At 38.2% G+C, this 26,945-nt stretch overlaps 1 protein-coding gene across 13 annotated transcripts in view; it reads right to left on the reverse strand.

The window, feature by feature from the left end:
* Positions 1 to 2,279: 2,279 nt before the first annotated feature.
* The window catches only part of TOGARAM1 (TOG array regulator of axonemal microtubules 1), a 96,270-nt gene continuing 71,604 nt past the window's right edge, over positions 2,280 to 26,945 (reverse strand). For 10 of the 13 annotated variants that reach the window (XM_066277835.1, XM_066277832.1, XM_066277839.1 and 7 more), the window contains 9 exons: positions 26,334 to 26,439; positions 25,789 to 26,024; positions 24,603 to 24,761; positions 19,681 to 19,807; positions 17,934 to 18,052; positions 11,568 to 11,757; positions 9,533 to 9,752; positions 4,848 to 4,934; positions 2,280 to 3,394 (listed from right to left, as the gene is read on the reverse strand). In XM_066277835.1, the coding sequence (XP_066133932.1) occupies positions 3,141 to 3,394; positions 4,848 to 4,934; positions 9,533 to 9,752; positions 11,568 to 11,757; positions 17,934 to 18,052; positions 19,681 to 19,807; positions 24,603 to 24,761; positions 25,789 to 26,024; positions 26,334 to 26,439 (1,498 nt within the window). In that variant the 3' untranslated portion in view covers positions 2,280 to 3,140. The remainder of the gene's footprint in view (positions 3,395 to 4,847; positions 4,935 to 9,532; positions 9,753 to 11,567; positions 11,758 to 17,933; positions 18,053 to 19,680; positions 19,808 to 24,602; positions 24,762 to 25,788; positions 26,025 to 26,333; positions 26,440 to 26,945) is intronic. The other 3 variants (XM_066277840.1, XM_066277843.1, XM_066277844.1) reach the window with 3 other exon arrangements.

Below are 26,945 nucleotides of genomic sequence, written 5' to 3' on the forward strand. Positions count from 1 at the left end.
GGTGCAGTACTTTATAACAGTGGTCCCCAACTCCTGGGCTGCAGACCGGTACTGGTCCGCAGAGAAAGAATAAATAACTTACATTATTTCTGTTTTATTTATATTTAAGTCTGAACGATGTTTTATTTTTAAAAAATGACCAGATTCCCTCTGTTACATCTGTCTAAGACTCACTCTTGATGCTTGTCTCAGTCACGTGATACATTTAACCCTCCCACCCTAAAGGCCGGTTCGTGAAAATATTTTCTGACATTGAACTGGTCCGTGGCCCAAAAAAGGTTGGGGACCACTGCTTTGTAACATTAACACCTTTGTGTCAGCATGGATGGACCTGCAAAGCATTATGCTAAGTGAAATAAGCCAGTCTGAGAAAGACCATGATTTCACTCATTTGTGGAATCTAATGAACAAAATGAACTAACGAGCCAGACAAAAACAGACTGATATAGGGTAAGCTGACAGCTGCAGAGTGCTTGTTGGGGGCTGGGTGCGGGGTGAATGGATTGAGTAAAAAAAACCCAGAACCCTCATGGACACAGACAACAGTGTGTGATTGCTGGGGGAAAGGGGCAGGGGCAGGTAGAAGGTAGAGGGGGAATAAATGGTAATAGAAGGAGACTTGACTTGGGGTGGTAAACACCATACAGTGTACAGATGATCTGTTGAGGAACTGTGAGCATGAAACCTGTATAATTTTGTTAACCAGTGTCATGGCAATAAATTAAATAAAAAAGAAAAAAAAAAACCTAGGTAAGCTTATATATAAATCAATGGTCTTGGCCCTGGCTGGTTGGCTCAGTGGCAGAGTGTCGGCCTGGCATGCAGGAGTCCTGGGTTCGATACCTGGCCAGGGCACACAGGATAAGCGCCCATCTGCTTCCCCACCCCTCCCCCTCTCCTTCCTCTCTCTCTCTTCCCCTCCCGCAGCCAAGGCTCCACTGGAGCAAAGTTGGCCCGGGCGCTGAGGATGGCTCCATGGCCTCTGCCTCAGGCACTAGAATGGCTCTGGTTGCAACAGAGCATCGCCCCTGGTGGGCATGCCGGGTGGATCCCGGTCGGTCACATGCGGGAGTCTGTCTGATTGCCTCCCCGTTTCCAACTTCAGAAAAATACAAAAAAAAAAAAAATCAATGGTATTATTTTGTCTTTAAAATTTACTTTATTGAGCCATCAATCAGTGCAAACTTAGTAGGCGCATTTGCAATGGCACAAGGTCAGTGTCAAAATTAATAAAATGTGGAATGTGTAATTAATGACATGTTCAGATTTACAATTGAGATTAAGAGTGTAAACTAGGTGTTGGCAAACTATGCCAGAGGCCTGTTTTTGTTTGTCTGGAGCTAGCAATGTTTTTTACATTTTTAAAGAGTTATAAAAAACCCAAAAACAAATATCAAAGAATATGCCACAATCTGTCTGTGGCTTACAAAGCCAAAAAATTTCTAGTCCTTTACAGAAAAAGTTTGCCAACTTCAGACCTAAATTATAGGAACATAAAATACACTTAGAAGATCAAGTATGTTTGTAACTATAAAACAGTGCGTATAAATGGAAAAATTAACCAAGTCTTTACTCTCCTCTTAATTTAGCTTCAAATGGCTAATTTTTTTTTAAATTTCTTTGTCTAATTTTTATCTGTTTTATAAGTGTGAAATTATTTCTAGGGTTCATTTTTTGTTTTATTTTCAGAAGTCACGGATTAATAAAAAAAAAATCTCATTTTAAAAAGCAACCAAATACATTTAAAAACTGGTCCACTAAGGAGAATGAAGATAGTTCACAGTTGTAATAAAATGATTATAGAGCCTGACCTGTGGTGGCACGGTGCATTAAGTGTCGACCTGAAATGCTGAGGTTGCCGGTTCGAAACCCCTGGCTTGCCTCGTCAAGGCACATATGGGAGTTGATGCTTCCTGCTCCTCCCCGCTTCTCTCTCTCTCTCTCTCTCTCTCTCTCCTCTTTCTAAATATGAATAAATAAAATCTAATAATAAATAAAATAATCATAGAATAAACTATAACATACAATCATAGAAATTTAGAACAAGATGAGACCTTAAAAATCATACAGTACAGCCCTCCTATTTTACAGACGAGAGAACTGAGGTTTACCCTTGGCAAAGTCACACAGCTACTTTCCTGTAAAGCTAGAACTATAATCCAGGTCAGTAGAGATAGGGCAACATTATAATATATATATATATATATATATATATATATATATATATTTCCATTTTAACATATATGGGAGTTGGAAAAACAGGAAACTTTCCACACATCTACAGAAATAAATTCTTTTATTTTATATCATTCCTTTTCTTTTTTAAGATGCATACAGTACTTGTAGCCCAAGAATTTTGAGAAAAGCTATAGAAGACCTGGCACTATTTTTGAGAATTACACAACTGGGCAGCAAAATAATACCTTTATAAATGTCAAAATATATAGAAATAAAATTTAGTGCTTGCACAAATAGGGAAGTTACATTCAACACATTTTCTTAAACGTGCATTTAAACTATTTAAATGTTTTCTAAAACTTTGGTCATCATGCTTTATTATAATATGTTAAATTTCACAATTATGTAGATGATTAAATCGAAGTGGTAAGCAAATATAACGTGAACACAAAACAGCAAAAGCAAGCTAATACTGCACAATCATATTAGCAGACTGATTTGGGAAGTACATCTTTTTCACAAATAGCCCACAAAACTTTGTGATAACAGTTCGACTTTTCTTCAACTTCATAAAATAAGTTTGAGTAATGAGACATAGCAGAACATGATTACATAATAAAAAGTATATTTTTAATTACAAATCTAATTGTACATATAGGGCAACAAACTGTGATTTCTACAGAATAGTGCAAATGAGCAGGACTTTTCTCAAGAATACTAAAATTAGATTCTCTACATGTGCCTCAGATTTCATGAGTATTACGTTATGTTAATTACTTTAGGGTTTTGTGTGATGGGGTTGATACAGGACAGATGAGGACTCAGGCTGTAAATAAAAATAGTCATTGACTTAATTTCTTCAATGAGAAGTATAGGCACTGAAAATGCAACTTTAAAAAAGTTCCATTTGTCATGTAAACAGTTTTGTTCATCATACCATACTTCGTGACTCATAATTAATTTCAAATTGTCATACTGAGCAATTCCTCTAAATTCTTTTTAATATGTGGTGGTTGAGATGCAGCCTGATTTAATAGATTCTGGCCCATCTGTGCAAAAAGTGCTTTTGATAATTTAGCTGTGGCTACTCGTATATTTCCTCCAGCTCCAGGCAGAGAGCCACTATTTGTCATGTTCCCTAAGAGATGCCATAAAACCACCAGCACTTTCTGTTCTGTGGCATGGGGCTTCCTTTGATGGAGTTCCATAACAATATCTGAAATTCAAAAATATGATAAACTGTAAGGTTTTTTAAAAAATTAAGTTTTGCTAATTAAAAACCATATAAAACAGATACTAAACTTCTTCCCAATGTCATTTTTCTAAAATGTTAGATATCTTAAAAGAAGTAGGTCAGCCTAACCAGTGGTGGCACAGTGGATAGTGTCAGCCTGGGATGCTGAGGACCCACTTTCAAAACCCTGAGGTCGCCGGCTTGAGCACAGGCTCACCAGCTTGAGTGCAGGGTCACCAGCATAAGCATGGGATCATAGTCATGACCCCATCGTCACTGACTTAAGCCCAAAGTTCTCTGGTTTGAAGCCAAAGTTTCACTGTCTTGAAGCCCACGGACTCTAGCTTGAGCCCCAGGTCACTGGCTTGAGCAAGGAATCACTGGCGTGGCTTAAGTCCCCCAGTCAAGGCACATATGAGAAGCAATCAATAAACTAAAGTGACACAACTATGAGTTGATGTTTCTCATTTTCCTCCCTTCCTATCTCTCTCTCTCTCTCTCTCTCTCTCTCTCTCTCACACACACACACACACACACACACACACACACACACACACACACACAGTAGGTCAGAAACTTTCCTCCCAAATACTGGAATCTTCAAATATTAGAATTTTATATAGTATACGACAATTAGTTCAGGCAAAAGTAGCAAAGATGGGAATGAAACCCAAAATTCATCTCAATGTTTTCCAAATGCACTTAATTAAAAATTTATACATTTTTCAATCCGTGGACCTTATATCAAACACATAATTTGAAATTAGCAGTTTTCTTAAGTCCAACACCTTTACCACTTGGCCATTCTGGTGCAGACAAAATATCATTTTTCTGTGAACACTAATTTTTATTTTATTTTATTTATTTTTTTAGTGAGAGAGAGGGAGGGAGAGTGGGAAAGACAGACAGGAAGAAAAAGATGAGAAGCATCAACTTGTAGTTGCGGCACTTTAGATGTTCACTGATTGCTTCTCATGTGTTTTGACTGGGGGGGGGCACCAACCACAACAGTTGACCCCTTGCTCAAGCCAGTAACCCTAGGCTCAAGCTGGTGAGCCTGTGCTTAAGCTAGATGAGCCCGTGCTCAAGCCAGCAACATGGAGGCTTCGAACCTGGGTCCTCCGTGTCTCAGGCTGACATTCTATCCAATACGTCACCACCAGTCAGGTGTATTTGATTTTAATTATTTGTATGTATTCTGTTTATTTCTACTAACAGGAACACTAAACACTAAGGAAAACAAAGGATACAATTCTTTTAAAGTAAATTTTGGGGGTAAAAGTCTTAAAGGCCTTTTGTGGATCATTATACAATTTATTTCTACTTAATGGGTAATGATACTGAACTTGGTAGCTATCTAAAATTAAAATGAAATAACCATTAGTTTATCCTTAATAAAATAGTTACTTAGAAATAACAATTTAAAAATATTTACCAGCTAGCTTTTCGGTCATATCCTGTTTTGCTTTTCCATTTAAAAACTGAGCTTTTGTGCAAAATGGCTGTAGAAGTAAATAATTGTCTGAACAAAAAGAACAGAGAAATATTTAAAGAGTTATAAGATTTTAGTTATTTTCAATTACAAAGCATTCAAAGCAAAAACATATGCAAATGATTGCAAATGTGTTAAAAATTTTTCTTAAATTTAGTTGGCACGATTTAAAATTCTCTATAAAACCTTAAGAGTAGTATCTTAGAGCAAGTGAGACATACAAATACATCACAAAATATTGAGTTATTATATGGTATACACACACACACACACACACACACACACACACACACACGAACTGCCTATCTCCTAGGCATCTTATTCTAAATCAGGGGTCCCCAAACTTTTTACACAGGGGGCCAGTTCACTGTCCCTCAGACCGTTGGAGGGCCGGACTATAAAAAAAACTATGAACAAATCCCTATGCACACTGCACATATCTTATTTTAAAATAAAAAAACAAAACGGGAACAAATACAATATTTAAAATAAAGAACAAGTAAACTTAAATCAACAAACTGACCAGTATTTCAATGGGAACTATGCTCCTCTCACTGACCACCAATGAAAGAGGTGCCCCTTCCGGAAGTGCGGCGGGGGCGGATAAACGGCCTCAGGTGGCCGCATGCGGCCCGCGGGCCGTAGTTTGGGGACCCCTGTTCTAAATGATACTATATGTTTATCAAAAAACAGAAAAATAATTGTTTTTGGAGGGTTGTATTTTACTTTTACTGATTTTTCCAAAGTTTTTATTTTGAAATGATTATAGTCATAGGAAGTTGTGAAGATAGTACAGAGAGGTCTCGTGTACCTTTGGGTTTTACCCAAAGGTTACAACTTACACAATCACAGGTGTCCCCTGCTTTTTCAAAGTTCACTTTAAAAAATTTACATCACCTTGCTTTTATGAAAGACTTACATTAGTACCTGTTTTTGCTAACCAAAAGAAATCCAGCCTGACCAGGCAGTGGTGCAGTGGATAGAGCGTTGAACTGGGATATGGAGGACCCAGGTTCGAGACCCTAAGGTCACCAGCTTGAGCACGGGCTCATCTGGTTTGAGCAAAGCTCACCAGCTTGAATCCAAGGTCACTGACTCGAGCAAGGGGTTACTCGGTCTGCTGAGCCCCCCCAGTCAAGGCACTTGAGAAAGCAGTCAATGAACAGCTACTAAGTTGTCGCAACGAAAAACTAATGATTGATGCTTCTCATCTCTCTGTGTTCCTGTCTGTCTGTCCCTATCTATCCCTCTCTCTGTCTCTGAAAAAAAAAAGAAACCCAAAGATGTTTTTCACTTTTATGAAAAAAAGCAGTAAGTGAAAATGCCATTCACATCACATTTGTTTAGCAGCAGCAATACATAGAGGCTAAGCATACCCCCAGCAGAGTGACACCATCAAACGTTCTCCCCTGGAGCTCAACTCATCTTAGCATTAAGCTGCTAGAGCTATGAACTCTGAGAAAAAGAGTGCCTGTGAGCCTCTGTGCTTTGTCTTGATTTATTTTGTGAATCCATTCAAAAGGTATCTCCTAAGGTGACTGCTTTTCAGTTTATGCCATTTTGGATTTTGAAAGGTTTCATAGAAACACGTTACTTTTGGATATCAGGGTACACCTGTAGTGGAATAATCCATTGCATGACCTTGGATGGGAACACAGCCAACAAGAAAAGAATGTTTTACCAAGAGAATTGTTTTGTGATTCGAAGGCGAGTCACTGGAACAAGTTCATGTTACCGAAGGCGTTGCTAGACTCTCTTCTCAGTAAAACATTCTCATAAGATTTTACTGCTCCCTTCAAGGCTATTCCTTGAGATAAAGAAAGGAATGTTGTGGGAATCATAGAAGCAATAGCAGTTAATGCCTTTTGATATTGTACTGTTATTAAGCTATCATGCAGATGTATTCCATGTATCTTTAAGTAAAGGTTATGCTTGATGCTATGCCAATTTCTCAGTAAACAAGCTTTTTGAAATCTTGTGAATAAAAATAGGACACAGTATGAACTCGGTGCCATTTGCCTGAGTGAGCGGTTGTCCTTTGCTAGTTCGCTGACATTTCGTCTGCTGATCTCTCTCTGCACCCCTGACTCACAACAACATATACCTTTATAGTATGATATCAGAACAAGGACTCTGACATTCACTGATTCAAATGTGTGTATAGTTCTATGCCATTTCATCACATGTGTAGATTTATGTAACTATCACTGCAGTTAAGACACAGAACTATTCTATCACTGCAAATTTTCCCCTAGAGCTGCTGTTTTATAGTTACATCCAATCCCTCTCTTCCTTAATTGCCCTTAAACTTAAAAACTACTAATCCTTTTCCATCTCTGTCATTCTGAGAAGGTTATACAAATGGAATCCTACAGCATGTGACCTTTTGGGACTAGCTATTTTTTTTTAAATCAGTATAATGCTCTTGAGATCCATCCAAATTGTGCTGTGTGTCAACAGTGCATTCCTTTTTATTGCTTAGTGGTAATCTATGGTATGGATGTATCACAGTTCGTTTCACCATTAACCCTCTGAATTACATATCAGTTGTTCTCGTTATCTATTACAGATAAAGCTATGAACAAACATGTACAGATTTTTCAATGGACAGGTTTCCATTTCTCTGGGATAAATGCCTAGGAATGCAATTGAAGGCTTATATAACAAGTACATGTTCAGTTTTTAAAGAAACAGCAAAATTACTTTTTAGAATAGCCATAACATTTTATTTACACTCTCACCAGCAATATACAAAACATTCAGTTTCCCTGCAACCTTATTAGCATTTTTTATTTCAGCTGTAGTGATACTTGCTATAGATCTAATGTTTGTGCACCTCCCTCAAATACACATGCTGAATCCCGATCCCCAATATGATGGTATTTAAACGTGGGCCTTTGGCCTGGCCTGTTGTGGCACAGTGAGCTGAGCGTCGACCTGAAACTCTGAGGACACTAGTTGAAAACCCTGGGCTTGCCCAGTCAAGGCACATACAACAAGCATTCAGTGAACAACTAAAGTGAAGCAGCTATGAGTTGATACTTCTTGTTCTTCTCCCCCTGCCTCTTCTATCTGTAAAATAAATAAAATCTTTAAAATAAGTAAATAAGCATGGGTCTTTCAACCCTGGCCTGAGCTCTGTTGGTTAGAGCCTTCTCCTGATATGCAAATGTTGTGGGTTAAATCCCTGGTAAGGGCACATAACAGAAATAGATCAACATTTTTGTCTGTCTCTCCCTCTCTCTCTTAAATCAATAAATAAATTTAAAAAAAAAGGAGTTAAGTCATGAAAGTGGAGCCCTCATGAATGGGATTAGTGCCCTTATAAAAAGTTCCAGAGAGCTCTCTTGACCCTTCCATCATGCAAGGACACAGCCAGAAAATGGCTATCTACTAATCAGAAAGAGGGCTCTCACCAAACACAGACTCTGCCAACAACTGATCTTGGGACATCCCAACCTCCAGAACTGTGGGAAATAAATTACCTGTCATTTTAAAGCCATTCAGTCTGTGGGCAGTTTGTTATAGCAGCCCTGAGACACCTGTGTAGTGATCATGGTCTTAATTTGCATTTGCATTTGCATTTCCCTAATGACCAGCGATGTTGAATCTCTTTTTATGTGTTTATTTACCATCAATCTATCCTATTTATTAAAATTTTTTTTCATGTATTTTGCCCAGTTACTAATTGGAATGTTCATCTTTTTTTTTTTATTTTTTACAGAGACAGAGAGAGTCAGAGAGAGGGATAGACAGGGACAGACAAGAACGAAGAGATAAGAAGCATCAATCATTAGTTTTTTGTTGCACATTGTGACACCTTAGTTGTTCATTGATTGCTTTCTCACATGTGCCTTGACAGCAGGCCTTCAGCAGACTGAGTAACTCCTTGCTTGAGCCAGGGACCTTGGGTCCAAGCTGGTGAGTTTTTTTTTTTTTTTTTTTTTTTTGCTTAAACCAGATGAGCCCGCGCTCAAGCTGGTGAGCCCGGGGTCTCGAACCTGGATCCTCGGCATCCCAGTCCGACGCTCTATCCACTGCGCCACCGCCTGGTCAGGCTGTTCATCTTTTTTAATGTTGAGTTTTGGGAGTTCTCTACATATTCTAGATATAGATTTTTCGTCACACGGGTGGTTTGCAAGTATATTTTCCCAATCTGTAGTTTATTTTTTTTTATCTACTTGACATAGTCGTTTGTAGAGCAAATGTTTTAATTTTAATGAAGTCCAACTTATCAACTTTTTATGGATCATGCTGTTAGTGTCATGATAACAATTGTTCACCAAACCCTAGATCTTGAGGATTTTCTCCTATGTTATCTTCTAAAAGTTCCAGAGTTAAGTTTTTAATTTAAATCTATGATTCATTTTTGAGTTAATTTTGTATAAGATGTGAGGTTGAGGTAGAAAAAAATAATTGAAAAATCAAAGATAAGGGAAGAGAAAGTCAATTTAATGGGACATTTAATCACTAAAGTAATTTAAGATAAACTAAGTAAATGAAATTTTATGATAACATTAAGTGATAAAAATTGAATAGTTAGGATTTCAGTATTATAAATAAGTGTAAAGTAAAAAATTACAAAAGTAAAGCCCAAGTAATTGGACTACCAAAGTAACATGTCTTACCTACATGCTGACTCAGTGCCTGAACAACATTTGTGGCAGCAGCGTAGATGCTTGGATTCTTAGAATTCAGATTGTTATCTACTATTGCTGGAACTAGCATGTTGATTATAGGAGATAGATTGTCTCTGAGCAAAGGAATCATTTTGTGCATTGTTTCCAGAGCCACCAGATTTACTTTACTATTAGAATCATGAAGTCGAGATTTAAAAGCATCAAAAATCTGAAAGTAAAGTGGTAAATTATTTAAAGTGAAATACTGTTTATAGCTATTATATTTAAATTTCTTTTGGCATTTCACAATATTTCTCCAAATACACACACAACATCTTATTTAACCTGAATTTAGAAAATAGAAACTGTATAAAAATTCAGATGATAAATCTAAGTGTTGAATTTTCTTATAGCAAAAAGAGAAGCTTCAAAAAGATCACCCCAAAAGATACCCTAGTAAATTAAGGTTGAGAAATCTGGCTCATGTAGGCATATGACTACTTTACTATAAATGTGATAAAAATTATGTTTTCTGGAAGGTGCAGGTTAGTTCAGCTAACTCTAAGAACTTAAGACAAGTTTCTATTTTTATTTATTCATAGCAAAATTAGACATGTAAATTTTACCATAGAGATTTCAGTTTAGGCTTCTTATGAGAACTTTAGCTGTAATTTCAGAGTTAAATTTTATTATTACTTTTTAACCTGATTATTGTAACTATTATTTCTTGCTCTTCAGAATTCATAACTTTCATAAATTAACGATATAATAAAGTAAATGCTAAGTAATTCTTAAGTCATGTCAGGTGAATGAAGAGCTATTCTCTGAGGCTGAGGCTATAATATATAATTTTTCATGTTAAGAATAGTCTTCCTGCCTGACCTGTGGTGGCACAGTGGATAAAGCGTCGACCTGGAAATGCTGAGGTCACCAGCTCGAAACCCTGGGCTTGCCTGGTCAAGGCACATATGGGAGTTGATGCTTCCAGCTCCTCCCCCCTTCTGTCTCTCTCTGTCTCTCTCTCCTCTCTCTCCCTCTCTGTCTCTCTCTCTCTGTCCACTCTAAAAAAAAAAAAAAAAAAAAAGAATAGTCTTCCTGACTTGCTCAGTTGGTTAGAGTATCGTCCTGATAAGCCAAGGGTGCAGGTTTGCTCCCCAGTCAGGAAGCAAAGAGTCAACCAATGAATGCATAAATAAGTGAAACAACAAATTAATGCCTCTCCCTCTCTCCCTCTCTCTCTAAAATCAATCAATCAATCAAGAAAGAGTATTTACAGTATGCTTGCCAAGTTTAATGTACATAATACAAAATCTAAATTAAATTTAATTAATAAATTACTAGTAAAATTAACTAACTCTTATGAAGCATAAATAATTTTTGCCATACTACCACTAACATTTATTACTACCCCTCTTTCTACTGCTTCTTGTTTTCCTAAAAGTAGGTATATAAATTGGTATATTTACATGTCTAACCTAAATATGAAAACATTTACACCTATTCTAAAGTAATATCAAGTCTCTTAAATCTTTTGCTTTTTAAAATATTTATTGATTCACTCAGCATACATTTACTGAATGTCAGGTTTCAAGAGCTTGCAAGGAGTTACCATCTAGTGGGAGGATTCATACAAATAAGCACCTATTTTGTTATTTTTGTCTAATTACTTTGAATTGTTTTAGAAGACTTTTAAAAGAGCAAAACCTAAGTAATCCATTCTTTTCACTACAGTTATTATAACATTTTAAAATAATATGTATAAAGTACTTAATTTAGAGCAATGTTTTATACTAATCAACTTCATTAGCTGTGGATAGAAAAAGAAATTAAATTTAACGGGGTGACACTGATCAATGAGCACAGCACATGGGTTTCAGGTGAATGTTTCCATTGCATTTGAACTGCTGACTATACTGTGTGCCCATCACCCAAAGTCAACTCATTTTCCATCACAATGTTTCTTCCCTCTTATTTCCTCCCCCCACCCCCTGGTAACCACTTCATTTTAATCTATGTCCGAAAATTAGTTTTGACGTGTCCTTACCTTCACAATGTTTCCTATAACAAGCTCTGGATTGTTTTCAGTATCTGATAAAAGCTGCTTAATTCCATTAATACGATCACGAAAGTCTTTTGCGTTTAATAAACCTGTTATGACTTTGATATACTCAGCACTTTCTAAGGAATTACGGGGAACTGATTTTCTGGTGACTTCACGAATTTCAGTTACTTCTCTAAAGTAAAAGACAGGTAAATTTAATTTCATTATTAATTTCCTATAATACCAATGTAATAAATAATTCTCATTATACAATTATTTTCTAAAAATTCATAAAATGATGTAACCCATAGCCACCATACCTATGTTGAGACCCCCAAGATCTTAAGATTTATTACCATAGAGGGATATGAAAGAAAATCAGCAAAGAAGATACACGGGTCAAAGTCTGGCGGAAACAAGATACAAACTTGCTAGGGTCCTTTTCCCCGTGGAGTCACACAGTACAAACTTAGTTCTCTAGCAACAAGTTGACAACACATGTGAAATGTTGCTACTAATGAAGTTTATTGAGATAGTGTCCAGAGTTTTTATTGGGAGTTGGTCACGGTTGGTCCTCTGCCATGGACATACCAAAATTCCAGACTACCGAAAGGAAAGCAAGAACTTCAGTATAAACCATTTTGATTGCCCAAATAATGTAGGCACTGTAAACTACACTTTTCAGTTAGGGAATAGTGAAAATCCCCTTGAAATCTTAGTTTCCAGATGCCACCAAGGGCTAACCTTGCAAGCCAGTCTTTCTAAGGAACTCAGTCTCAGGCCTGGTATGTTAACCCTTTTCTCTGAAATATCCATGTGAACATGAAAGGAAAGTAGAAATTTGACCCAGCATGATTTACTTTTTCTTTTTTTTTTTTTTAATTTTTATTTATTCATTTTAGAGAGGAGAGGAGAGAAAGAAAGAGACAGGAGAGAGAGAGAGAGAGAGAGAGAGAGAGGAGGAGCTGGAAGCATCAACTCCCATATGTGCCTTGACCAGGAAAGCCCAGGGCTTCGAACCGGCGACCTCAGCATTTCCAGGTCAACGCTTTATCCACTGCGCCACCACAGGTAAGGCCATGATTTACTTTTTCAGTGACTTGGTAAGTAGTACAATGTTTTCCATTACCATAAAGGGGTGTGCCTCAATGTGGCAGATGACAATACTTTTGAAACTAAAGAGTCTTACAAATTGATAGGTCAGAAAGAAAATGATTAACAATTGACAGTTACCAACATTTCACTGACTAGCAGCATAAGAATCAATGCTAAAGTTGTTATAACCATAGAGATTTAATGAATGACTCAGAATCATGAAAGTAGACACAGAATGGTGACCTAAAAATATAGACCCAAGATATATTTATCAATTATTTTTAATTTGTTTAAATAAATTAATCTAAGATTAGTTTGTGAAATAATTAATTCTATTCTAATTAATTCTACAATGATAAAAATAAAGGGTTAAATTTATATTTAAACTGAGAACTACATGTGCATAAAAGGTGAATAAATGAAAAGCAGAAAACAGAAGAACACCTCAAGAAACCATATAATTACTGAAATATCTATAAAGATGGCTTCTTTATTGTTCAAAATAAGATGGAATTGATAGTGAAATAACACTTAATATACCTTGCAGGGAAAAGACAAAGTAACATGGAGAAACTCACTAGATATATTAACATTAATAAAATGTATTTAAAAAAAGAGAAGACAGGGCCTGACCTGTGGTGGTGCAGTGGATAAAGCATTGACCTGGAAATGCTGAGGTCGCTGGTTCGAAACCCTGGGCTTGCCTGGTCAAGGCACATATGGGAGTTGATGCTTCCAGCTCCTCCCCACCTTCTCTCTCTGTCTCTCTCTCCTCTCTCTCTCCCTCTCTGTCTCTCTCTCTTCCTTTCTCTCTCCTCTCTAAAATGAATAAATAAAATTAAAAATAAATAAATAAATAAATAAATAAATAAATAAAAAAGAGAGAAGACAGGTCTTGGCCAAGTGGTTCAGTGGATAAAGTGTCAACCAGGTGAACCAGAGGTTGCAGGTTAGACTGCAGGTCAGGGCACATATGAGAAGCAATCTGAGCACACTATTATTATTATTATTATTATTATTATTATTTTTACAGAGAGAGAGTCAAGAGAGAGGGATAGATAGGGACAGATAGGAACACAGAGAGATAAGAAGCATCAATCATCAGTTTTTCGTTGCGACACCTTAGTTCATTGATTGCTTTCTCATATGTGCCTTGACTGTGGGGCTACAGCAGACTGAGTAACCCTTTGCTCTAGCCAGTGACCTTGGGTTCAAGCTGGTGAGCTGTGCTCAAACCAGATGAGCCCGCACCCAAGCTGGCGACCTCGGGATCTCGAACCTGAGTCCTCCACACCCCAGTCTGACGCTCCATCCACTGCGCCACCGCCTGGTCAGGCCTGAGCACACAATTAAACGACTAAGTGAAACAACGAGTCGATGCTTCTCTCTCTCTCTCTCTCTCTGTTCTTCCCTTACCATCTCTCTCTCCACCTCCCCTCTGTCTTTCTCTCTTTCAAATCAGTGGAGGGGGGGAGACAGTAAGAATGATAATAGAACATAGATACATAGAACATCATCAACAAAATATTAGCAAACCAAATTCAATAAATAAAAAGAATCATACACAAATGAGCAAGTGGGATTTATTCCAGGGATGCAAGGGTGGTTCAACATCCACAAGTCAATGTGATATACCACATTAATAAAAATGAAAGATAAAAAGTCATTTAAACATCTCATTAGATGCAGAAAAAACATTTGATAAAAATCAATATCCACTCATGATAAGAATACTTAACAATTTGGATACAGAGAAAATGTACCTCAAATATTAAAGGACGTATGTGACAGGCCACAGCTAATATCACTATCAATGATGAAAAGTTGAAAGTTTTTTCTCTAATATTAGGAATAAGACAAGAATACCCATTCTCACCACTTTTATTCAATGTACTACTGAAAGTCCTAGCTGGAACAGTTAGGCAAGAATAATAAAAGGTATTCGAATAGAAAAGAAGGATATAAAAACCAGAGGTCTCTAGTTGCAACTGATATATATAGAAAACCCTAAGGACTCCACCAAAAAAATCTTACAACTAATCAATAAATTCAGAAAAATTGCAGAATACAAAATCAATAAATAAAATCAGCTGTGTTTGTAAACACTAATGATAAACTATCAGAGAAGTTAAGAAAATCACCCTAATTATAATTACATAAAAATAAAACGCCTAGGCATAAATTTTACCCAGGGACTGAAAGGCTTGCACACCGAACACTGTAAGACAATGATAAACAAGAGGATTTGGCAATCCCGCCCCAAGACACGTTTCTGCAGGGCGTGCACTAACATCGGCGAGCGACATTTCACAGACAAACTAAACTGGCATTCAAGAACAAAGCTCCTGGCTTCAAGTTCGGCAAAGTAGGAAGATCCTGAGCTTACCTCCTCTCAAAGACAGGGAAACTACAACTGCATATAGAACAGCGATCTCGGAGAACAATCTGACGACTAGCAGAACAAATTTTCTACAACTATGGATATAAAGAAAAAAATCACACTGAAATGGGCAGGATGGGTAGAAACTAAGTCTAGTCAGGTACCCTACCTCACACTCACCATGCAGTGACTCACAAGTGGGAGGGACATCACAACTGTAGAGGTTGTTCCTGAAGAGTGAGGGGTCCGAGCCCTAGCCTGGGAGACCTGTACCAGGAAAAGGAGTGCCCATAACATGTGGCTTTGAACACCAGTGGGGCTTACGTCTGCAAGAGCCAAAGGGGTAGAGGAAACCCAGGCTGCATTCTTTCTGAGTCCTGGGACAGAGGCAGCAGTTTGAAAGCACCTAGGTCATATGTGAAGGTGAGACACTGATTTATTTTTGGGTGTGTGCTGGAGGGAAAGATCTGTTGGAACTTTCTCCTGAGAACTGCTGGTGTGTGCTAATTTCCCCCCTCTTTCTATATTCTAGCTGGTCTGATATTATATGATTTCATTTATGTGAAATGTCCAGAATATGTAAATTCACAAATGTGCCTAGATGTGAATAGGAGGATTGAGGGAAAATGAGTAGTGACTGCTAATGAGTTTAGGATTTCTTTTTGAGGTAATGAAAATGTTCTAAAATTGACTGTGATGATGGTTGCACACTCAGTGAATATACTAAAAACAACTGACTTGTATGCTTTAAATAAGTGAATTATATAGTATAAGAATTATATCTAGTTAATAGTTATTGAGGAAAAAAAATAAAGACCAAAAGAAAAAAGATATATCAAACAAACACTACTGACTATTAGAGAAAGTAGACTTTAGCAAAAGAAATATTGTCAGAGGGAAAGATACATATTTCATAATGATAAAAAGATCCATTTATTAAAAAGTCACAAGTATCCTAAATATAACTAAAAATCACATTGCATCAAAATATTTAAAGCAAAAAATGATAGAACTGAATGCATAAACAATTTCACAAATATGCTTGGACATATCAATACTCCAATCTCAGCAACTGATAGAGAGTAGGCAGAAAATCAGTAAGGATAAATAAGACTTTAATGCAATCAGTCAACTTAACCTGACATTTTATAGAACATTACACTCAACAAGAGTATCCATACACTTTCAGGTAGATAAAAATATTCTCTAACAAACAACATGCTGTATCATGAAACAGTAATTTCAAAAGAACTGAAATCATATGAAGCACAATTAATGACACAACAGAACTATAAAAAATTATTAACAAAAAGATACTTGGAAAATAATCTCCAATTATTTGGAAATTATACACACTAAAAGCCCCTGTATTAAAGAAGTCCTTCAGGAGAAACCACCTTAACATCCTCAGTAAAAAGACATAACATCATCCCCCTCATGAAATGGTGCACTAAGAAGGGCAAAACATCATTTTTGTGATATTCTTGTCAAAACTGCAAACCTCAACTGACTGTGAGAAAATATCAGATAAACTTAAATTAAGAAACAGCTACAAAATAAGTAACTGACTAGTAAAGTGTGTAGAAAAGACTTGGAACGCAGTATACTCTTAATAAGTGCTAAAAAGGCATTTTTTTGTTGCAAGACAGGAAGGACAGGGAGGGAGAGAGAAGCATCAACTTGTTGCTTTACTTAGTCGTGCATTGATTACTTTTTGTATGAGTTGGACCAGGGATTAGACCAGTGACCTCAGGCTCAAATCTGCAACCCTGTGCTCAAGCCAGCAACCTCAGCAGTCAGGTTTGACGCACTATCCACCAGTGGTGATTGATTAGGCTAAAGTTGTTTTTTTTTTCTTCTTCAATCATAATTATACTTACTATTTTTTTTAGTAAGAGAGACAAAGACAGAGAGAGAGAGTCAGAGAGAAGGACAGACAGGGACAGGAAAGACAGGCAGGAAGGGAGAGAGATGAGAAGCATCAATTCTTTGTTGCGGCACCTTAGTTGTTTGTTGATTGTTTTCTCACATGTGCCTTGAGTGGGGGAGTCCAGCTGAAAAGGTGACCCCTTGCTCAAGCCAGCAACCTTGTGCTTCAAGCCAGCAACCTTTGGGCTCAAATCAGTGACCATGGGGTCATGTGTAAGATCCTACACTAAAGTCAGTGACCCGTGCTCAAGTTGGTGAGTCTGGCTCAAGACAGTTTTCTTAGGGTTTAGAACCTGAGTCCTCTGCATCCCAGGCCAACACCTGATCCACTGCGCCACTGCCAGGTCAGGCTCTTCAACCAAAATTTTTAGCCTAACTAGTGGTGGCCGGATAGCTCAGATGGTTAGAACATCGTCCTGAAGTACAGAGGTTGCTGGTTCGATCCCCAGTCAGGGCACATACAGGAGCAGATCAATGTTCCTGTCTCTCTCTCTCATTCTGTCCCTTCCCTTCTCTAAAATCAGTGAAATAAACATTAAAAAAATTAATCATAGCTATCCAACACAAGCCTAATATTAAGTTCAATAACATTAAAGCTTTACTAATGTTTAATACATGTAGCAAGTTGCTGTGAGCATATGTATAACTGACTTATTAAATCTAATTACCTCATACTTTCTAAGCTCTTAACAACTTCTAAAACTCCATTAAATTAAAAAAAATATGACAGAAAATGATGTGATGGGCACACAACTCAATCAACAATTCAAATGCTATAGAAATGTTTACCTGAAACTCATGCCCATGCATGCTTATCGATCAATGTTACCCCATTAAATTTAATTTTCTCAATAAAAAGTTTAAAAAATTGACAACCTCTGAGATAGCACATGGAAACACCCAAATGAGACTACAAACACTAGAAAAGAATTTTTCTAATGATGTGGACTATCCAATAATCCTACCTTTCGGCTAAACTGAAAACATCTCTAGAAACAGATGATGACCTTGTATTTCCAACACTGCCAGTATGAGATCGTCTTCCTTTTGCTGAAGGAGTATCTAAAGGTAAATCTCCCAAACCCTGTAAGGAAATATAAGGAAAGGCAGTATAATAAAAGTCTTAAAACTAGAAAATTGAAATAACTCGTCATACGTAGTTTTTTTCTTTTCTTTTCTTTTATAAATTAAGTGAGAGGCAGGGAGGCAGAGAGACAGACTTCCACATGTGCCCCTACCGGGATCCACCTGGCAAACACCCATGGGGCGATGCTTTGCGCACCCTAGGCTGCTGCTTCATTGCTCAGCAACCGAACTATCTTAGCACCTGAGGTGAGGCCATGGAGCCATCCTCAACGCCTGGGGCCAACTTGCTCGACCATTTGAGCCATGGCTGCAGGAGAAGAGAGAAAAAGAGAGAGACAGAGAGAAGGGGGATAGGAAGGGGTGACGAAGCAGATGGGCACTTTTCCTGTGTGACCTGACCAGAAATCAAACCCGGGACTTCCACACGCCCGGCCGACTAGCCAGGGCCAAAAGTAATTTTCATAGCAAATATTATTGATCTTTTTTATGATTGAAAGCATTTTAATAATCTGCTATACTTATGCTTTAAAGGTTATTAGATATATCGTGTATATAAAATACCTTATAATTAGTAATAAATTAACAAAATATGTGACCAATTAATAGGAAATAATATTGGCTTGATAAAGTGTTTAAATTTTAAAAATTAATATGCTATATTTTATAGGTACTCTTCTTAAAGCTAAACTCTATATAGAAAATATGAACACATAAACAAGGAATTCCTATGGAACATCAGTGTGAGAGTAAACATTTCAATAAGGACTGTTTAAAACCTTTCCCCCCCTCTAGATACTCATACTTGAAATGATTCACAAATATAATATGCCTCATTTGAGTAAGATAACTTTTTTGGGGGTAAGATAATGTTTTTCATGGTTATTTTAATAAGTTCTATATGATGAAACTGAAGTCTTTAACATCAATAGGCAGAAAAAATGTTCTAAAATGTATATAACCATATATTTTTCCAACATCTTTTCATAAATTAATCCCTTTATAAGGTTATCGGAGAGAAAAAATATAAATTACCATAGCAAAATTTTACAATATTAAACATTTTTACAAAAAAATAATATCTAAATAGAATACTTTTCTACAAGACAATTTCACATTTTATTTCACTCAGAATTCCCTCAGGCACTCATTTCACAAGCATTTCTGAATCCCATTGTCTACCAGGATAAATGGGGCTTCCTTTCAAGAAGCTCCCTATCAATACTCTGCAGTGTGGTAGGATTTCTAATAGTAAAACATTCATGATAAATAAAGTAGGCACCCAACACGATAAGCATTACTATCCTCATTTTATTAAAAAAAATCTGATTAAAGAAATGATGTGCCTAAAATGATATATAGTGCTAATTCTCAGAGTTGATTCAAACCCAAATCTTGTAACTCCAATAAAGCTACACAACATTCTATCAAATATCAAGCTTCTGTTCAGTAAACATTTACTGATACTCTTAATGTCTACTTAACACTGCAGTTGCTGAAATGTTACTGTAGATATATTCTATCAATAAATAAATAACAGAGATAACTGAAGAAATTATTTCTATCCTTTACCTTCCTGGATAAACATTGCTTTGAAAGTTGTTTATATAATAAACTTTTTCCACATACCTTGTGTCGTAAGCTTTTAACAGATTCCTTAATATATGGCAAATCTTTAGATGGGACATACTTCTCAAGCATTTTATCAAAGTTATGATGACACATCATGAGAGAAAGCATCTTCCGACCATAATACCTATAGATATTTGAGAAATATGTAAATCATTTTATGTATCTTAATAAGCTCAATTTCTGTCCTTAGATATGAAAAGCCAAAATCTTTGATTCTACTTCTTATGCACCTGAGAATTTTATTAAGACTGGCCTTCGGCAGGAGAGTTTAGAAGTCTATCTCTGTCCTGGGCTCCTTGCCCAGTGACCTTTTGCTGCTCATCTGCTTGCCAGATGTTTTGACGACTCAATTTTCCCTTAGTTCTGTATTTCTGTCTCTTTTTTTCTAGCCACAACTTAACAGGGTTCCAATTTGTCAAAACCTATCCTGTGCTACCTAAAAAGCACTCAAAGTTTGTTGATAAATCATGGTTGTTATACTAATGAATGTGTAATGTTCTCCAAACTAGGTTTTTTTATGTTATATGAATTTTAAAATAATTCTTTTAGGATAATACCTTAAGCCAAGATATTCTAACAGTAGAATATCAAATATCACTGAAGTGAATATTGGAGATATTTTTGGATAGAGAGCTTACAGTATTTCATAACAATACTATATTATTATTTTTCAAGAAAGCTTGGCCCCAAAATAAATTAGTTATACTTTTGCCTACAACTTAGGATATATATGGGATTAGAAGAACCAGAGAAGGTAATACTTTTGATAGGGAAGGGTATAGGATGAAGTCAGTATCACATATATATCAACAGATTCTCAAATATATCGTATTTTTCACTCTATAAGATGCACTTTTTAACCCAAAAGTGGAGTGGAAAATGCCCGTGTGTCTTATGGAGCGAATGTTCATTTTTTTTTAGCTGCTGTAGGTTCTCGGACAACTAGAAGAGTATTAACATTAAAGTCTCTTCTCATTTGTTTTTTTGTTTTATGTTGTTCCTTTTTTTTTTTTTTTTTTTTGTATTTTTCTGAAGCTGGAAACGGGGACAGACTCCCGCATGCGCCCAACCAGGATCCACCCGGCACGCCCACCAGGGGCAACGCTCTGCCCACCAGGGGGCGATGGTCTGCCCCTCCGGGGTGTCGCTCTGTTGCAACCAGAGCCACTCTAGCGCCTGGGGCAGAGGCCGAGGAGCCATCCCCAGCGCCCGGGCCATCTTTGCTCCAATGGAGCCTCGGCTGCGGGAGGGGAAGAGAGAGACAGAGAGGAAGGAGAGGGGGAGGGGTGGAGAAGCAGATGGGCGCTTCTCCTGTGTACCCTGGCCGGAAACGAACCCAGGACTTCTGCACGCCAGGCCGACGCTCTACCACTGAGTCAACCGGCCAGGGCCATCTCTTCTCATTTGTTAATAACAGTGCTAACGGTTGCTAATACTGCTGTTGAGTTTACATTGTTGAAATATTATTGTGGTGTATTTTATTAAATATTTAACACACCATTTGGTTCAGAATATTTTTTTTTCTTATTTTCCTCCTTAAAATCCTAGGTGCGTCTTATGGAGTGAAAAATATGGTAATGAAATTACAGAAAGGGTATACCAGAGAATAAAAATGACCTTTTCTCTACTCACAACCACATAGGTCACCCCTAATCAGTTATAGTTTCAAAGACAATTCTAATTTTTTAGCCCAGAATGTAAAGACTAGAGGTTTTTCAGGGGCCCTAATGATTTGGAATGGCTAAAACAAACAAGGTAAACAAGCAATAGGGACATAAAATGTGAGAAATATTAAAACTGGATTTGTAACCATTTTATAATTTAAAAATTTTTTATTTATTAATGTTAAGGAGAGAAAAAGGGGCATGAGAGATAGAAAGAGAGACAGGAACATGGAACTGCTCCTGTATGTGCCCTGACCGGAATCAAACCAGCAACCTCTGTGCTTTAGGATGATGCTCTACCCCAGGGGTCCCCAAACTTTTTACACAAGGGGCCAGTCCACTGTCCCTCAGACCATTGGAGGGCCACCACATACAGTGCTCCTCTCACTGACCACCAATGAAAGAGGTACCCCTGCCGGAAGTGCAGCGGCGGGTGGGGGAGGGAGGGGGATAAATGGCTTCAGGGGAACGCATGCGGTCCGCCGGCCATTGTTTGGGGACGCCTGCCCAAACGAGCTATCCAGCCAGGGCACCATTATATAATTTTAAATTTAATTTTCATATAAAAATCTAGAAAGTAACAAGTGGATTATAAGAATATGCCATTAAGAAAAAGTTATATCATAAATAACCATTATCTTTTCTTATTCCTAAATAAGCATCTTTTTCATAAAATGTTTAAACATATCTTTATTCACCTTTTTAAAAAAGATTTTATTTACTGATTTTACAGAGAGAGGAAAGAGAGCGGGAAGAAAGAAGAATCAACTCATGCTTCTTTCACTTTAGTTGTTCATTGCTTGCCATATGTGCCTTGACCTGGAGAGCTAAGGGTTTCGAACGTGACCTCAGTATTCCAGGTCAACACTCTATCCATTTAGGGGAATATCCTTTTTTACTTTTGTCTGTGAACTCAGGAGTCTCCCTCTCCACTTGTGTGTGTGATGGAGTCAGAGAGAGGGACAGACAGAAAGAGAGATGAGAAGAAATTAATTTTTTTTTTCAAAATTTTTTTTTTCATTTTTCTGAAGCTGGAAACAGGGAGAGACAGTCAGACAGACTCCCGCATGCGCCTGACCGGGATCCACCCGGCACGCCCACCAGGGGCGACGCTCTGCCCACCAGGGGGCGATGCTCTGCCCATCCTGGGGGTCGCCATGTTGCGACCAGAGCCACTCTAGCGTCTGAGGCAGAGGCCACAGAGCCATCCCCAGCGCCCCGGCCATCTTTGCTCCAATGGAGCCTTGGCTGCGGGAGGGGAAGAGAGAGACAGAGAGGAAAGCACGGCGGAGGGGTGGAGAAGCAAATGGGCGCTTCTCCTGTGTGCCCTGGCCGGAAATCGAACCCGGATCCTCCGCACGCTAGGCCGACACTCTACCGCTGAGCCAACCGGCCAGGGCCGAAATTAATTTTTTGTTGCAGCACTTTAGTTGTTTATTGATTGCTTTCTCATATGTGCCATGACGGGGGGTGGGGGCTACAGCAGAGTGAGTGACCCCTTGCTCAAGTCAGTGACCTTGGGCTCAAGCCAGAGACCTTGGGCTTTAAGCCAGAGACATTTGGGCTCAAGCCAGGGACCATGAGGTCACGTCTATGATCCCATGCTCAAGCCAGTGACCCCACACTCAAACTGGATGAACTCGTGCTCAAGCTGGTGACCTCGGGGTTTTGACCTGGATCTTCTGTGTCCTAGTCAGACGCTCTATCCACTGCACTACTGCCTGGTCAGGCTCATTCTTCACTTTTTTTTTTCCTGAAGTGAGAAGCGAGGGGGCAGAGAGACAGACTCCCACATGCACCGGACCAGGATCCACCCGGAAAGCCCACCAGGGGGCGATGGTCTGCCTATTTGCAGCGATTACTCCATTGTAACTGGAGCCATTTTAGTTCCTGAGGCAGAGGCCATGGAGCCATCCTCAGCAGCCAGGCCAACTATGCACCAATGAAGTCTTGGCTGTGGAGGGGAAGAGAGAGATAGAGAGGGGGAAGGGTGGAGAAGGAGATGGGTGCTTCTCCTGTGGGCCCTGGCCGGGAATTGAACCCTGGACATCCACAAGCCAGGTCAATGTTCTACCACTGAGCCATTTGGCCATGGCTTCCCTCTCTACTTTTTTTTTTTTTTGTATTTTTCCAAAGCTGGAAACAGGGATAGACAGTCAGACAGACTCCCGCATGTGCCCGACCGGGATCCACCCGGCACGCCCACCAGGGGGCGACGCTCTGCCCACCAGGGGGCGATGGTCTGCCCCTCCGGGGCATCACTCTATTGCGACCAGAGCCACTCTAGCTAGTTCCTGGGGCAGAGGCCAAGGAGCCATCCTCAGCGCCCGGGCTATCTTTGCTCCAATGGAGCCTCGGCTGCGGGAGGGGAAGAGAGACAGAGAGAGGAAGGAGAGGGGGAGGGGTAGAGAAGCAGATGGGCGCTTCTCCTGTGTGCCCTGGCCGGGAATCGAACCCGGGACTTCTGCATGCCAGGCCGACACTCTACCACTGAGCAAACTGCCAGGGCCTCCCTCTCTACTTTTAATCTAATTTCATATATAACTGCCATAAATTTTTAGGTTTTACATGGACATTATCAATCACCCACTCCAACCTCCTAAATTTATATAGACAAGGAAACAGGCTACGTAACTTGCTTAACGGCAAAGAGCGATGGGGCTAGGAACTGAACATCAGCTTCTGACTACATCCAAAATTTCTGTCACTACTACACCTATTGTATCATTCACATCTTACTTATTTTGTCATCTTTGACTGTTCTTAACTCTCATAAAATTGTTCTCCCAGTAAAGATAGCAATAAAAACTTCACAGAATTTTCTAAGTGCAGATATTTCATGTTTCAGGAGATAGTATGCTATCCATTTTTCATGTGAACGTATTTCCTTGATTTGACCTCACTGCTTGGAAAATACATCATTTCCCCCTAAATGCATTACCTTACATTTGCCCACAATAAAGTTCTTCTGCCATTTTTCTGCCCATTCATACGTCTTGTGCCGTTTTCATGCAGTTCATCCCTGAGACATAGCATCTTATTACACAGAAGTATGTAGTGTCATCTGTAAATTTGGAGAATTCACTGTGCACTCCCTCAAGACCATTTACAAATTGGTTAAATAAAACCACTTCCCCAGTACCAATCCTTGGGGATACCACTTGTCCATTTAGAAAACCATTCATTATTTTAAACATTTGTTTCTTTAAGCCCTTATACTAAGAGATTCAGCAAATATTATCAGCAGCTATTCACCTGGTTTCTTGTGAGCTGTCCTGAGCAAACTTAGCAGCAGCTGGTAATAAACGGTCAGCCATATCTTTTGTTCCAGAGAAAATATGCTCCCCTGTCATAAGTTCCATTACATCAGATAGGTGCTGGGCTGCACACCTTCTTACTGCGATGTGTAAATGGCTATAAGGAAACAGGGTTCATTAAAACAAAGTTGATATATGAACAATTTTCCAGATATACTTATAAGGTTAAATGATTAAACTAGTTCTTTATCATCCTTCAAAGCTAAACTGACAAATTATTTGCATTAACTATCCCTCCTCAAGAAGTTAACCCTTTGACCAGTGAGTTTTTTTCATGCTCGCTGACCCCCGGAAGTGAGTTTTTTTTCAAAAAATGAAAGTAGTTTCAGTTACAGTTTTATTAACTTAAAATCATGTTTGTTTGATAACCAATTTATAGAAACAAGAAGAATATGCGTTTGCCTTTTTTTTAATGTTGCCTTATGCATTTTGTTTAATTAATTAATTTATTTTTTACAGAGACAGAGAGTGAGTCAGAGAGAGGGATAGACAGGGACAGACAGACAGGAACGGAGAGAGATGAGAAGCATCAATCATTAGTTTTTCATTGCGCGTTGCAACACCTTAGTTGTTCATTGATTGCTTTCTCATATGTGCTTTGACCGCGGGCCTTCAGCAGACTGAGTAACCCCTTGCTGGAGCCAGCGACCTTGGGTTCAAGCTGGTGGGCTTTTTCCTCAAACCAGATAAGCCCGCATTCAAGCTTGCGACCTTGGGGTCTCGAACCCGGGTCCTCTGCATTCCAGTCTGACGCTCTATCCACTGCGCCACCGCCTGGTCAGGCAATCCTTATGCATTTTTAAAATAAATCGATCATACTCTGGATGGTCAGAGGAGGCACGAAGACATACATAAATGTTCTATTACTCATAGAGTTAAAAAAAACCCCTCAATCATTAACATTTATTTAGTTCCAGATCTATGAAAGTAGGTAACATTAGGATAATACTATTATTCGTTGTATGTTTAGCATCTAATATAATGTTTATCATATACCAATTTTTTAATAAATGTTTTTCAATTGAAATGATACTAAAATCTGCTTGTTTTCTTTTTCTACACCTCAGGTTACAAACAACTGGCTTTTTAGTTTAAGGACAGATCAAGATTATTTTGAACATTACCTTTGCCCTCCATTGATAAGAGAAACAACTGCACGTGCAGGAGTTACACTGTGGACCATAGCTCTCAAGGCTTTGTCGACATCTTCTCTTATAAATGTATTTGATTCTCCTGCCTTATGCAACAAAACTTTTACTGTAGTATCTAGTTCTTGATCCATGCTCTTCTTCAAGTAAGTGAAAAGATCACTTAAACAGACCACAGCAGCACGAGAAACTCCAGATCGTAAATTTTTCACCTAAAAAAAAATTTCCAAAGTGTATGTTTTGCTGATATTCTGAAAGAAAATCAGTAATAACAACTTTGAAACCAAATTCACTATTAAAATAACAGGTTTTATTATATATTACCTTATGTCCTGAAAAAAAATCAATCCTTAATAATTTTTTAAAAATGTTGCAAAGTAAGGCATGTTACTTTATATACAAAACTTAACTATATACAAGCCTATTTACATCCTTTAGTACAGTTTTTTAAGGTGAATAAATGTGGCATAGTTATTCTTTGTCATTCAAATAATCCTTAATTCAGTTGAAAATAAGTTTACCTCTTGAACCACTGCAAAATTTGTTTCATGCAACTTTGTGTTCAATATTTCAGAATGAAAAGCAGCTAAGCATCTAATAAAATTCAGTCCCTCAATTTTCTTCTCCCTATGAGAAAAAGAAACAAACGCAAAATCACTTATTAAAATGGCGCTCAACTGGTATAGGATGTCTTCTTTTGTGTGTATGAAATACTGCCCGTGAACCTGACCTGTGGTTGCCCTTTGCATAAAGCGTTTGCTTGAGACACTAAGGTACCCAGATTTGAAACCCTGAGGTTGCCAGTTTGAGCATGGGGTCGCCAGCTTGAGCGTGGGATCATCGACATGACCCAATGGTCGCTGGCTTGAGCCCATGGTACTGGCTTGAGCAAGGGGTCCCTGCTCTGCTGGAGTACCCTGGTCAAGTCACATATGAGAAAGCAATCAAAGAACAAATAAGGTTCCACAAATATAAGCTGATGCTTCTCATTGCTCTCCCTTCCTGTCTGTCCCTGTCTATCTCTCTCTCTCTCACTTAAAAAAATATTTATTTTTTATTCTGTCAGGCCTTGCTTCTTTGTTTTGTTAGATGAGACCAATTCAGTCTTTTTTTTTTTAATTGATTGATTTTAG

This window comes from Saccopteryx bilineata, chromosome 4 (assembly GCF_036850765.1).
Source record: "Saccopteryx bilineata isolate mSacBil1 chromosome 4, mSacBil1_pri_phased_curated, whole genome shotgun sequence".
In the NCBI taxonomy this organism is placed as follows: Eukaryota; Metazoa; Chordata; class Mammalia; order Chiroptera; family Emballonuridae; genus Saccopteryx; species Saccopteryx bilineata.